Source organism: Lagopus leucura, unplaced genomic scaffold (assembly GCF_019238085.1).
Source record: "Lagopus leucura isolate 7727_CA_CO unplaced genomic scaffold, USGS_WTPT01 Super-Scaffold_741, whole genome shotgun sequence".
NCBI lineage: Eukaryota > Metazoa > Chordata > Aves > Galliformes > Phasianidae > Lagopus > Lagopus leucura.
In genome coordinates, this window is record NW_024962256.1 from 5,244,639 (window position 1) to 5,259,733 (window position 15,095).

The 15,095-nt window shown below is 34.2% G+C and overlaps 1 protein-coding gene across 5 annotated transcripts in view; it reads left to right on the top strand.

Annotated features, from left to right (window-relative positions):
• Positions 1-15,095, top strand: part of ATRNL1 (attractin like 1) — a 425,500-nt gene that overhangs the window by 170,570 nt on the left and 239,835 nt on the right. For all 5 annotated transcript variants that reach the window (XM_042863594.1, XM_042863598.1, XM_042863596.1 and 2 more), the window contains exons 22-24: positions 1,429-1,523; positions 2,132-2,210; positions 3,337-3,494. In XM_042863594.1, the coding sequence (XP_042719528.1) occupies positions 1,429-1,523; positions 2,132-2,210; positions 3,337-3,494 (332 nt within the window). The remainder of the gene's footprint in view (positions 1-1,428; positions 1,524-2,131; positions 2,211-3,336; positions 3,495-15,095) is intronic.

The window sequence follows — 15,095 nt, forward strand, 5'->3', positions numbered from 1 at the left end:
TGACTGTATTTTTACACATACACATGTATATTTACAATCATAAGGCTCCCTTCATTTCCATTGGTAGAGAAAAAATCAGAATCTTTTGATTCCTGCAGGACCGTCGTGATTAGATTTACAAAAGTTATGTTAGGTCTGAAGATATTTGCCCCTGTAAAAGAGCATTTAAGATCCACCCTACCCACCTCTGGATCCTGACTGACTGCACAAGGATTATTAAACAGTTTGTGTCTCTGAGGGCTCTTGTGATTCTTGACCATCTGATTGCCCTGAACTGTGTGTGCTGGGATTCTCCACAGCTGTCTCTAAGATGCAGCACAGTTATCATTGTTTGATGGGGTTGTCTTGCTAAAAAACTGCTTCACCCTGATAAATACTGTCTGATTTACCTCTAGAAATTCCTTTTCAGTCATTACTAAATATATGATCCTACTAAGACTCAATCTACTTCCTCCAACTTGAGGAACTCAATAAGTTGTCTCAAAATCGATGTCTTCAGCCTCACTGCAATCATTTTATTGTCCTTTCAGGAAGGGTTAAATATGACTTGGGTCACCTGGGGGTGTTCCTTTCTCCCTTCTGTACTTAAGGCAGCTTTAGTTGGCCATAAGAAGAGCACTGTTGGGACTGAGTGATGGAAACTGTACGGGTAGAAACAGCATGGCAATTTCTTGCCTCTATTACTTTAATAGGTTGAATGAAAAAATCTGTAGAACAAATGTAATTTGGGAGTGTAATAAAATCTGAGTCAGTGCTACTACTTGCTTCTCTTGTATGAAAAGTTTATATCACTTGCCATTTAGAAAACGGCTTAGAATTCTGGCAATTTGGAATGGGCATGTTAAATGATTTCTATTCATAATTCCACTGTGCCACTTCATTATTAGCAACGTTATTTGCTATAGTATCATACCTTCAAACTATGTAATTTTATGGTAGATGTAACCTTTTTTTTTCCCCAAAACTTTAAACCTACTAATTCTGAGCTGTGATACAGTAATGTAGCTATGTAAACTGTTTTACACAAACACGGTAAAACTTATGACTCAAAAACTATAATACTTGAAATATTCTGAACATAATATTTGAATAACTATTTCAGAGTAACCTTAGGGAACTGGTAGCACTAAAGCAGCACAATATTGTATTTTGGAACAATCAAGGGATGATGACTTTGTGATAAACTCAACTTCTTAATTTAGTTATTTTTTGTCATTTTTTGTCATTGCTTCACTTAATGTTTTTTTTTATTGCTTCAAGACATTGTATAGTCACAAATATTTATAAAATGGAATGCATGTGAATACGTCCAACTTCATGGTTTTTAAAATAGAAGTGATCAGTAAAGCTTTTAGGTAATCACATAATATTTTCTTAATGAATGAACACTTGTTTCTATTTTCTTTCTACATTCTGTTGTGCGCACAGACAGCCTTTTGATTGATTACCAATTCACCTTCAGCTTGTTACAAGAAGATGATCGTCATCACACCGCCATAAACTTTATAGCAAATCCAGAACAGGTAAGAAAATATGATTAGCTGTTGTGATTAAGATTTCAGTTGTAGTTGATCATATTGAAAGGTCTGTCAGGTGCTTATAAGGCACTAGAGGTATTTCAAAATTTTATGGAAACTGATAATATTCCTGAGCATTCAGTAACAATTTTTTGTAAATGCTGGATCAACTAGTTCAAATCAACTAATATTCCAAAAATGTATCAGTTGGTTCCATCTTGTTGTTCCCAGGAATAACAAGCTGTAACATTGTCCTGAGTTGAATTAAAGGAATACACTCTTCAGTGAAAGAATGTTTATTAACAGATATAGAAGATAATTTCTGAATTCTAACTGAGATGTATCTTTATGCCACGTATTTTTTAAGTCATTCTTGCAAAGATAATTATTTCACAATTTGAATCACAATCTGAAAAGATAGCTGATGCTTACTTGTGACCCATCCATATTAAAGCAAGAGAGACTACAGCTTTTGCTTCTTAAGACTGCTTATTAGAGTTTCTGTTTAAACTATAAAATGGAAGAGGAGCGGAAATCTATATTTGAGTTTGTACACCAAAGCTATATGCAATAAATTCTGATATATTTTGTTAACTTTTTTTTTTTTAATACAGTCAAATAAAAATTTGGATATATCAATTAATGCATCAAACAACTTCAACCTCAACATTACATGGTCTATTGGTTCAACTGGTAAGGATGAATTTTGGTATGATGTCTTTTTCCCATATGATTTAATGATCCTTTAGGCTATTTTAACCTGATTGTCTTTTTGTTGCTCATTTTGATAGTAAAACTTTACAAAATCTGTTCTTTTGCCATTATCATTATGCCATTATTAATTATATTATTTAAACCTCAGATGATAATTTGCAATCTGAACAAAGCTTCATTAATATGTTAACTTTCTCTCCTATTCAATTAAAATTACTTTGGTAGGAAAAGCTTGTAGCCTATTTAAATTTTTTAAATGACAGTGTTATGAAATGCTGTGATTTTAATTAAGATAAATTGCTTCCTTAACTACTGTAGAGACTGAGATTTTAATTTCTTTGTTTCAGTGTTCAAGCTAAAAATTTAATTATTAACCTTAACATTGATATCAAACAATAAAGTTCTTCTGTGTATGCTGATAAAAGGAGCTGCTTATCTATTTTTCTCCAACTTTCAACCCCATTACTCTTCTTTGTTTTAATAAGGAGGAAGAAAAGCTTTATTTAGGCAGTTTCTCTGAATTGGTTGTATTGACTTTCGGAAAATACATCCAAGGAGAAGCATGATGCTTACATGAAATTGTACTGAAATAAAATACAAAATAAAAATGTTTTTAAGGGAGGTCAGAGTTTGTCTTACATTAACTTATAAATTTCTTCATCAATGTATTTATGAAATAGTTTAATATACTACAAAACAGTTCAATATACTACACTTAGCAAATTCTAATACTTTAATGTAGAACAAATCCAACAGCAATCTATGAGGCTTTTATTGAGATTGAATGTAAATTACTGGAGGTAACTTACTTTTCTAAATTTCATGCAACTTCCATCATTTTTTTTCATTCATTCATAATCTTTTGAAAGCAGAGTAAGAGATTTAGTAAATTCTATATGTGAAATGTGTTGTACCATTACATTGTAATGAAAGGTAATTAAAGTTGTAGGAGGCTGAAACTAAAAGCAATTCAAGAATCTAAGTTTCATCGGCCAGTTTACTTTCACACCTTTGATTGTGATTAGTAAGTTTCATAAGGGTGTGTGTATGTGTGTGTGTATATATATATATATATATAAATATATATGTTGTTGTTTTTTTTTAGCTGGAACAATATCTGGAGAAGAGATTCCTGTTGTTTCTAAGGCAAATATTAAGGAATACAGAGATAGCTTTTCTTGTGAAAAATTCAACTTTCGGAGCAACCCAAACATCACATTCTACGTCTATGTCAGCAATTTTTCCTGGCCAATCAAAATACAGGTTAGTACAACCGTTTTGCACTTATGAAGGTGTAGACATCTTTGTTTCACCTGTACAGAAACTGTACAAATGGTATTTTTTGCGTGCTGTATTATCTGTGTGTAAAAGTTATATTTTGATGTTTTTGCTTTTCCTAAAATGAATCAGACTTCAGATTGTCAGTTTTAAATCTGAAGTTAGTATTATTGAGCACATACGTCTATTTGTAATATATCTTATTCATTTTGATGTATATGTAAAAGATGATATGCAAGATATGTATGCATAGAAACTTGTAAGTCATCATGTGATGTATGTGATGATTATGCATGTATATACTTAGATGTTTGTGTAATTTTTTATTAATTATTACCTTAGCTTTTGGCTTTCTTAAAAATCGAATGTCTACACAGTCCTGTAATATTTCAAAGTTCAGATTTAACATTAGGCGCGTTTTAGTAGAATTTGTATTCTTCTTTGACTTCAGTTGAATGAATTTTGTTGAGGATTTTCTGGGATACTGAAGTACTGTGTAGGGGCAGACTCAAGTCGGTGCAGTGATGTGTTGTTTCTTTGCTGGAAGTTTCATAGTTTTTATAGTTACTGTTATTGTAGCTGTGTTTGTAAATACTCTGTTGCATGTGCCAAACAAGCTCTTTTTGTGGGTGACCAGCTTTTGGCTATAGCTAGGCTTTTCTTAACCATGAATGGAAGCTGTAAATAAGTTTCACGTTGTCAAAGGATGAAGTTATGTAACTTATTTACATGTATTTGTACATAACTTTTATGCATAACAAGGTATTTTTTTCTAGCCACCAATCCCACTTCCCAAGGATAGACCAAGTTCAGTTGCTAGAGAGCCTTCCTAAACAAACCCATGAAGCAATTAAATTGTAAATGCATTACATGCCAATTTCACCTTGAAGACTGAAAGATGCCTCTGTCATCACTGTAAGACAAACATTAGTAAGGTGATGCGTTTTCTTATGATCTGCAGCCTGTTGTCAGATGTTGGAAAATTGCATCTCCTTCCTGTGCTGTTTCCACTGCAGTATAGAATCTTAACGGCAGTGTGTTTTAATGCTTGATAAAGATAATGCCTAATCAAGTTATATTCCTTTTTTTTTTTTTTTAATCAGCCTTCTATTTTTGCTTCCTTACCTGCCTTAGATGCACAGATTTTTTTATTATTATTTATTTATTTTTTAATTGTGAGGACTATTGGAAGTTCACTTGTCTCAGAGGTGATGGTATTTGGCTATCGCATTCCTTTCCTGTCCTGCTAATTTCTCATAAAAATTTCCAAATTGGTGCAAGTCACAATTTTTATGCTGAGTAAAAGGAATGCTAAGGTTTAGTTATGGAAACTAAGCTTTGGGATGATAAAGCTGTCCTCAGTGTTTGCCTTTCTAAATTGATAGGATTAATATTTATTCCTCAATATTTTCATGCTGGGGTTTGTTATTCTACAAGGAAGCATGTGAAGTTCACATTAGCTATATTGATTTTGTAGTTACCAGCAGATCTGCAACAGATAAAATACAGGGATAATGAGTAGGGAGCTTTTCAGATAACACGTTTAAGTCTGTGTGATACCTTTATGATTTCATGGATAGTAGAAATTTTTAAAATCTTCACAAAACTAAAGATTAAGAAAATGAGGTCATGGTTTGTCCCAATCCAGAGACTGTAAATTCCAAAGCCAATATACTAAAAGAGCTCATAGGTCCAATATTCAGGACTATCTACATCTGTTAGCATACCAGATTTCACTTCCACATTGTCCAAAGGTGGCTGAAATCAGTCTATTACTATATTAGAGTGCATCCATTTAGAAGATGATAATCCTTACAAAAATGATGTTGCTGTTATACTGATGACAGGACTCTTTGGGAGAGTCACTGGAAAAATACTCCTGATGGATTAAAATTTCACTTAGAAGTAAGGATTTTTTTTCTAGGTGATCTCTGAAGCTTTTCTAGCCAATTTAATGTTCCTGAATGAGCCACCATTGCTTTTCTGTGGCGATTATGCAGCTAGCGTCAAGTCTCGGGGGCTTTGGGTGTCACAGAAAGCTGGCCTATGCATAAGTGCTCTAGACACTGAACTATATGTGCTGTGTCACATGTATGGTCTGTATGTGTTACACTGCATTGGTCAGATCACTTTGGCTGAAAGCATAATGATATTTTATATCAACTCACCACTAAAGGTTTCATTTAATCCTGTTAGAGCCAAAGAAATAATTACTTTAACTTCCATGAGAGGTATTGTATTCGTACAAATAAGTAAGATAGCAAAATGGGACTTAGCACGTGCTTTTGGTTGAGTGCTAAATACTTTCTTCAGCACATCTAATTCTATTCAAATACAGTCTGAGTACCAGTGATCTGTATCTATATTATTGGTTGTGATTTGTGAAGAATAGATTATATAAAGACTTCCTAAGAAAACAGAAATAGTGACTGTACTTCTCTTTTAACTGATATTTCAAGATGTGTTCATATGCATTTCACCACCTTCCTTTTATGTCTGCTATGTTGATACCAGAGTTAAGATTACTTGTCTTTCAGTGGGAAGGTTTTGGGAACTGCTCTTACCAGTGCAGTTTCTATAGCAGAAGGGCCAGTAGCCCTGTCTAAGTCACCTGTATTACCTCAGTTTTCACGTATACAAGAAAGAAAAACCGTGCAATCTCATCAGGTGGTTATTTACATGGATAGATGGCCTACAGTTGCTCAGGTACTTTTATAATTCCTGTTATCTGTTCAGAAAATTTGGATTCTTTTTCTAGACTTTAACAAATACCTGATGACTCTAACACAAAATATCTTCTTTTGAAATGTGATTTCCTGCCTTTGAAAAGGCAGGATTGTATTCATGCATCAACTTCCTGAAAAAATGTTGATCTGTGGTAACTCAGCAGCAGCAGCTTGCTACCCAGTGACCTGCTGTGTTTTTTAATGTCACTGGTGAGCCTTATGATGATCGAAGAATCCAAGCTCTTCAGTCCTGTGTACTCATAAATTACTTGCCAGCCATGATTGAATAGAGACATAAGCTGTATGCATTTAGCATAGATGTCCCTGTTCATTGCTGGAGAGTTGGACTAGATGACTTTTGAAGGTCCCTGCCAATTCAAACAATTCTATGATTCCATCCATGATCATCTTAGCTGTTAAATGCTTTTGTGGACAATAGTACTATATGAATCTTTTGAGAGGATGTCTGTATAAAGTATCTTTGTTATGAGAGACTTCAAGTACCCAAGTAATTGGACATGATTTTTCATCCAGTTTCATCATCTCTGTGTTTGACATTCTGAATTCTAAGAGTAACACATCTTTCATAGTCCTGACCCTTAATATGTACTGATGTTTTATATCTCATTTAAATAGGACTCCATCAGAAAATGCAGTTAACTTAAATTGGCTAGATTTGCAAATAGAGTACGTGGCAAAACCCCATCACTTTCTTCTGCTCATTTTTATTTTATTTTGAGAGTAGATGTAATTCAAACTCTGCTGGTAATAGAATTTCAAGGCTGTAGCATTTATTGAAAAGCAATAATTCGGGATTTAGCCAGCAGCTGTAATAATGGTCAGCAGTCCCCAAAGTAGCCAACAATCATAAAGCTTAGGCTTCTGACAGCTATGCAAATATTAATAACAATAATAACAGTACGTTCTTCAGTCTCTGGAAAGTAACTTTATGGCAAAAGATTTTCATCACTAAGTTAGTAACATATTTTTCATCTTTTCCATTATTTGTCTCCGTAGTCGGAAAAGTAACAAGCGTGTGAAGCAAGCAAATCCCCTTCAGATGCAGTCCTGACTATGTGGTTGATGAAATTCATCCCAAAGGGCAGCATTCCTGCTTTTAGATCAGCTGCTTTCATGCCCCCTTACCTCTTTATAAGTGTCAGCTGTGTAAGTCTGATCTCACCTTGTACCTAATCAGCAGCATTTTCTGCCAGTTTTAAACAGTTTTTTGCCTTGGCACAGGGAATACCATCACAATTACAGCTGCTCAGTCCTTCCTACCTGTGCCATCAGATTGTGTCAGCTGTCAGTTATTAACTTGACTAGCTCAGCTGTGTCTAAGAATAATTCACACAGTTACTAAGACTCGGGGGAAAAACGAAATCCTCCTTAAAAAGCCGAAGGTAATAATAACTGTTCAAATAGTTATTTTCTTTCCTCCTGTAATGTGTAATTGGAAGATTCACATGTGTCAGAGTTTTAATTGGGAGGGTCATGTTAATCTCTAGGGTTCAGCATCAACAAGAAAGAACTGCCTGCCAAGATTAGGCTTAGGTTTGTATTTAAAGAAAAAAAATCCAAACAGCCTCATTCTTCATTTTTGATCAAGGAATACTTCATCCCTTATGCGTTCTCGTAATATATTCTGTGCAGTTGTTTCTGTGGAAAACTATCTTTACCACTCTGTGTAAGTTTGTATGCAAGAATATAATATAATGAATGATGGTTTACATTCCGTTTGGACGCAGCACAACAAATCATTTAAATGGCTTCATATGCAAATTTCCAATTTTTTCTTTTTAATTTAATGAGGAAACCGATATTCTTCCAGTTTACTGGTTCCTGTTTCAGAATTGATTTTCTTCTTCCTTTCAATAGCTTGAATGTACCATCTGAAGAAGTAGTTTAATGTAAATCAAGAGTCTTATCTAGCTTTGTAATAAAATTTCCTAGGTGTAGCACACTTTTATTTTAACTTCCTTTGTTTTGTTGCTTACTCTGAATTTTTAACATTCCTGAGTTGTAAAAGCTGTAAAAACTGTCAGGAATTGCCATCAGAATTTACAACACTAGCACAATCCTAATTATTAAATTAACAAATTAATATCAAGGGCTTTATGTGGTTTGGGACCTTCGCAAGTTTTGTTCTGTAATCTTTGGAAAATGTGTGCGTTTTTGCATAGAGCAGTGCTTGTACATAATGTCCTTCCATCAGTGACTGCATACCTAAAAATCCAATCTCCATGATTTATGGTGAACAATTCGATTTCTAAGTGCATTAATGGTTTTCATAGAGGCTGCTGAGAAACTGTGTATAGCTGTGTGTGAAGACACTATAATTCTTGAAACACTGAACAGGTGTTGATGATGCAGTGGATGCATTAGTTTTCAGAATCACTTAGATATTATCTTTCAAGAAATTTAAAATCCCCCTTGAAATTGGGTTAATTGGAATTGGAAGGTAATATACAGAGAACAGAAACCTAGGAAATCCCCCAAGCAACCTCTTAGATGCGATCTTGCAAGGTGTGTGAAATTCTTTGGGAGAACAGGGAGAGAAGGCGTCCTGTGCATCATACAGAGCGTTAAGACTTGAGATGGCTGAGGTATGATCTAGAATGTGAATACATGCATAGTTTTATTGTTCAGTAAGAATGTCCTGTGTAACATCAGGATAGATAATAGTAATAATAAACACTTGTCTATGAAAATTCCCGAGAGTTGTATGTAAAAGTCAAGCAGCTTAATGTGCTCAGATTAGGCACCGTGTAATATTGGTCCTAGAATATAAAAGAAGTGATGTGAAATAATGGGGAAAAAAGCAGGAGACTAGGACTGGACAATAGTTATTTATCTGAACATAAGAACTTATTTGCATAACAGTTTTAGTAGTGTATAATGCCTTGGAAGATATTTTGAAAGATTATATTATTGTATTTTAATATTTTCTCAGTTTTTATGTATTGACTGTTTGCATCAAGATGGACTAAGAGAATTAGTTGGTGGTGTTGAAGTGCTGTTGAAGTGGGTAACAATTGAGGAGTGGTAGGGACGTACTGATGTGGGGAAAGACTACAACAACAGGATGCATGGAACCACTTATTCCATACAATAGGAATTCTCAAAAGCTAGTCTTGAGGGTTCAGATGCTTAGTATGTTGATTGATGACCTAAGATAATGTTTTTAGAGTTTAATAGAAGACCAGTTAGAAAAAGTTAGCAGACTTTACCAGTGGGAAGATTTACTCACAAAGTAACTCTGTGTTGTCAGGGCAGTAGAAGTGTGTGCAACTGTAAAAATTTATGATTTGATGGATTTTAAAAAAGATACAAATTCCTAGTGCAGTTGTTTTAGTATCTAAGGAGAGCTCTTCTGGAATACTTCATGTGGTTTTGAACTTCTTTTTCTAGGGATGAACTCAAACTAAATTAATAGCTATTGACTATGAAAATTAGGGACAGAGCGTTGGTCTTAGCAGGGTGGTTTTTTTACATAGCAAAATTAAGACTGAGAGAAGTTATATACATCAGGAAAATGCATACTGAAATATGGAAATTATATATATGAAATAGTACATGAAACTTATGAATTATAAATTTATACAAGAATTTGAAAGATAGTGTTTAACCTTTGAAAAAACAAAGTCCTAGACAATATCATAATGGAATAAGCAGAGTGAAAAATTCATATGCTTCTGTTAGTTCTTAATAGGTTTGTGTAAGCTGCAGCCATATTTGAGTGCAACTGATGTGATGCTTTGTAGACAAACAGAACTTTGAGTTAAAGATATGGCAAGAACCCCTTAGAGGATGCTGTGATAGGAAACTGTTATTTTGAACTCCTTTTTAAAGCCACTTTTTAAAATTGTTCTATTGATGTTTCCCCCCATAATATTTCTCCAGAATATATGCTTATTATATGAAACAGAGGAATGAATAAACCATGGACTCCACCATGAGGAGATATTATTGTTTTAGGTCTATCATAAAAGGATGATGCAGAACTAGGGTTACAAGAATGCGGCAATAAAGAAATAGCTTTCAGTAGCAGATCACATAGCTACTCATGGTACATTTGCATTTCAATATTCTGCCAAAGTGGCTCATCTAATTACCTTTCTGAGCATGAAAGACTGGAAACATTGCATTTGTCTTATAGAAAAAAGCCTGGAAATTCAATTTTATATCTCTTGTAGGATTATTTCTTGTATCAGAATAAAATATATTAAAAAATGTTTTCATTGTTTCTCAGCTCCAAGTAAATAGAGTATGTTCTCCAGAGTTCCAAGCAACTCCTGAATTCAAAATACTTTTAAAATTGAAATCAGTGTGATGGCAGTGTGGGAAGTAGTGGGATTTACTTTCAATACTCGATTCTAGAACTAAACTCCATTTTGTTTTTTCAACATTAGAGACCACTACTAAAATTTGTGTCATAGTTACATTGTCAGAGGTATTACTTAAAAGTGTAATTATTGCATTAAAGGACAAAAATTGGGAACCAACTATGCACTGTTATGGTAGTTTCAATTATTTTTTTCTTATTGTGCAATAAACTTACTGGTTCTTGCCTTGGAAAATTGCTCCTCTATAATATCCATAATTTATTTTCTTGTAGTTTCAAGGCCAGTGTTATGGAGAATATATTACAAGATGATATAACATTTCCTAAAAATGTAATATGCCCAAATACAATATAGCATTTTCCAAAATGCTTCCTGTGACTCCTGAGAATATCCAGAATTATTACTTAAATGATTTTTCTGACGATAATCTTTATTTCTTAACAAATAACGATAGAACTGCTACAGTTAGTTTTAGAGTATACCAGAACAAGTTTGCTACCAAGCTTCTAGACCACTCCAATACATGTAAAAGATTAACTTAATTACTTGATATATTTATTTTTCTAGTCACTCTAGAGCAGGTATAATATGAGCCACCAGGATGTCAGAAAAGCACAGAATCGTAGGGGTTGGAAGGGACCCCTGGAGATCATTGAGTCCAACCTGCTGCTAAAGCAGGTTCCTTTTCATAGGTTGCACAGGGAAGCATCTGGGGATTGGGCTGTCTCCAGATAAGCAGATTCCATAGCCTCTCTGGGCAGCTTTTGACGCATTAAACATAGTTGATGTAACTGTTATTTCTCAGAAAGCAGAAGTACTGTTAATAGTTCAGCTCATGATTTAAGGGAAGCAAAACAGCCAATTAAGAGATAATTAGTCCTCAATGATGCATAGTTTTAAATGGTGTGTAATTTGAATGTCAGAGATAAGAACTCCTGTAACTGATTTGCCAATTGTGTCAGGTTTTCTTTTCCAGATAGGCCAGGGCACAATCTGCTGATAGCTGTATAATACATTAGAGATGTATAGATACGGTATTTGGTAGTAAAAATCATCTCTCGGTTATGTTTAGCAAGTAGATATTGAGATTTTTTTCTGTAATTTCAATTTCTCTTATCTATTTGAGTAAATGATAGTTAGAACATTTAGAATGAAATAGCAAATATTGCTTAAAGTAGCTTTTACTTGTTTGCTTTCGAGTAGCTATAGGGGAAGAAATCAATTTGAGATTTTGCGAGGGAACTTATGACAGAATGTAGAAATATATGTTTTTAAATATTAAGGAGAAAAGAACACTTTAAGGTTCTCCCTGAAAAAATTATCCATGCATTTTTGAACTGTAGAAGCCTGCAAAGGCCGAGCACAATGGCTCTCACACAGAATAATTTCAAAGTAAATGTTTGGCCCATAGGGAATCAGAATGGCAGTAAGATTAGCATCCTATTTATCATGACTGTTGTTTCTAGAAACCTTAGTTGCCCTCTCTAACCAGGATTTCATAGGTGTGAACAGATTTCTATATCTTATATTTTTAAGTTTCAATTTGTGCCCAACTGGACTGAATTGCATTTTTTCAATATTCCTAAATAAAATTTCAGTGGCCAAAGCAAACTGAAAAATTCCAGCGTAAGATTTTTATGAAGTAGGCTTCTTTGGGAGCCTCACATCTGCTCAGTCTTGTGATACAATGATCCTGGTCTTGACACTAACTAATGTTTATATGGTTTGAAATGAGCTAACCAATGTGCTAACATGTGAGAAAGTCAAGTCCACAAATGTCATTCCTGAGCAACATTCAAAGATTATCACAATGTTGGGCAGAATGACAAGTTTTCCACAGTGAGAAGACCAAAAGGCAGATACTGGGGAGGGTTGTGCTCTGTGCTCTTTCACAGATTATGGTGTGAATGCTCACTTCTTTAGACTCTGCAAAAAAATGTTAGATCTGTGATTCTGTTTATTTTTCACGATCTGTTCTTATTAGTTCTCATTTTAAAATGTCTTAAGGACTTCCAGTTTATGTTAATGGTGTCATTTTTATAATCTGTCCTGAATTATTTGTTATCAGGAAGCAATATTTTGGAGAAACAAATAAAAAACCAGCTTGGTTTGTATTAGATAAACTTGTTCTGTGCCTTCAGAGAGGCAATGCAAATAACTCTGTCAGGCACAGATAGCCAGATAATTATATTAAACAAGGGAGAGGAGAGCTTTCATGTCATCTGTTCCTTTTTTTTTTTTTTTTTTTTTTAAAGTCTGACTGTAAGTACATTAGTTACTTGTCATTACTTTTTCATGTAAGCATTTGATTTCATTGCTACCTTGGTGTTTTATCTCATAGATGATAAATCCAGAAGGGGCTGCTATGATCGTATAATCTGAAATGAGACATAAACCAAAGCATAGGCTTTCCCAAATTAATTGCTGTTTGAATTAGACCATATATTTAGAAAAAAAAAGAATCCAGTCATTGATGTTCCTAGAAAGGGGATATGTACTCAATACCTACTAAATAGTTCTGACTGTTAATCTTTGTACTGTTTAAAAACATATTTTTCATTGTAAGTGTGGCTTTTTATGCACTAAATTGAAATACAGTTTCATGCTAGAGAGAAGAGCTTGTGCTGTTGTAAATATTTGTCATGTACTCCATCACCTTTTCTTTAGTCTTTCTCCAGTCTTATTCTTGTGGCTTTTCTCTTCATCTTCAGTATTACTTGGGAATTAGGGATGTTAGAACTGGATATGGTTTTCCAAGCATGATTACATCTGTTTCAGATGCAGAGGTAATGATCTTGAATGTTCTTGAGGGGGCACAAAAACAATGCTCTTTAGCAGCTCCTGCATGGGCCAACCATGATGCTGGAGGAACCAAACACCTTCTTTCCTTCTCTTTCTTCTTGTGACTCCACTCCAGCCTTTTCCCATCATATTTTCATCTATACCGTCAGGATTACTGTAGACCTTTCATCATGGCTTTTGAACTTTAATAATCTACCATTATCCTGACTGTTTCTCTGTGTTACTGAGTACAGAATAGTGTCATTATGAATGAGCTTCATTTTTTGATTCCACATTTGCAGTTCCAAAGACAGTTTTTTATTACTTTTGCCTTCCACCTATTCTGTTGTGGGGATGGCACATTTAAAGTGACCTATGATCTTCTCTCCCTTCCCTCAGTATATCATAGTGAAACTTCATAATGATAATGCTGTTTTCTTTCCAATAACCGACAAAAGCTTTAACTAATGGTAAAAAACGAAGATACAAGAGTTTCACAGTGCTTTGCATTAGAAACATGTTTGTACAAATGTGAATCTCTATTTGCAATTACATTGCATGTTATTTAATAGAATTCGTGTCGTATTGAAATCATTCTACTCTAGTTTCTCAAAGCGTTGCTGTTGCCAGAAGGATTAATAAAACATTTGGATATATAAACAGGAAAAATATCCAGAAGGAGTAGAAGCTCTGCTATTTTTGTGTTGCCATGCATGTTGTTGGGAATGAGTCGGGAAATGGTCCGCGTGGGTATGAACTGTGGAGTAGGGGTTGCCTTTGAAGATGTGTAGGAAGTACTTAGTACAAAGTACTTGTTTTGAACACATATGTTCTATAGTTAATAAAATGTATTTTTGGATTAAAATGCTCTATAAATTTTACTGTTCTGTTCCCACGCTATTTTTTTTATCCTGCTTGCACTTCACGTTTCCTCCAGTGTTTCATTCTATTATCCCCTGACGACCTGACATAAAACTGGGGAATGTGAATGTTCTGACTTTCTTTTCCTCTGATTGACTTCCCTTCCTTTTCTTTTTTTTCCATTTTTGTTTCATGATGGTCTCATTTTACTTTCTTAGCTTTTCGTTTTATTATTATTCTTCACTGTGACAAGAAAAGTACTCAAGACTGACATTGTTACAGATTGCAGTCTTGTTAAAATTGCCGTATTAACTAGCAGTCCATGTAGTGAAAACCATTCAAGCTGTCAGATATTCTCAAATGAGTGAGATAAAAGCTGTTTGTATGTATATAGAATCATCATTACTGCTTTGTCTTGTAATACCATTTTTTGCAAACTTTGAATTGTTTTCATTTAAGGTAATTTTATTTTTCTTTATATCCCAGCAGTAGTGTCTGAGAAATTGTCTGCTGCATACATAGTTATACAGAAATGCTTAATTTACCCTGATAAAGTTTTCACATTAATAAACTTCAACTGAAATGTTTCATGTCAAGCATCTTCATCATAGAGCACAGAATTTACTTGCAGTGGGTATGGAATTTTGGAGTCTTGAGAAACAGAATACTTGATGTTGGGAGAATCTCCAAAGGTCTCTGGTCCAACTACCTGCTCAGGGCAGGATCAACTTCAAAATTAGATCAGATTGTCCAGATCCTTGACAGCTGACATCTTTTCATTCTATTCAGAATTTCTCATAATGCAGTTTGTCCACTGTATCTAATTCTCTTCCTTTGCTTCTTTGAAAAGAGTCTGGCTCTACAACCTACCT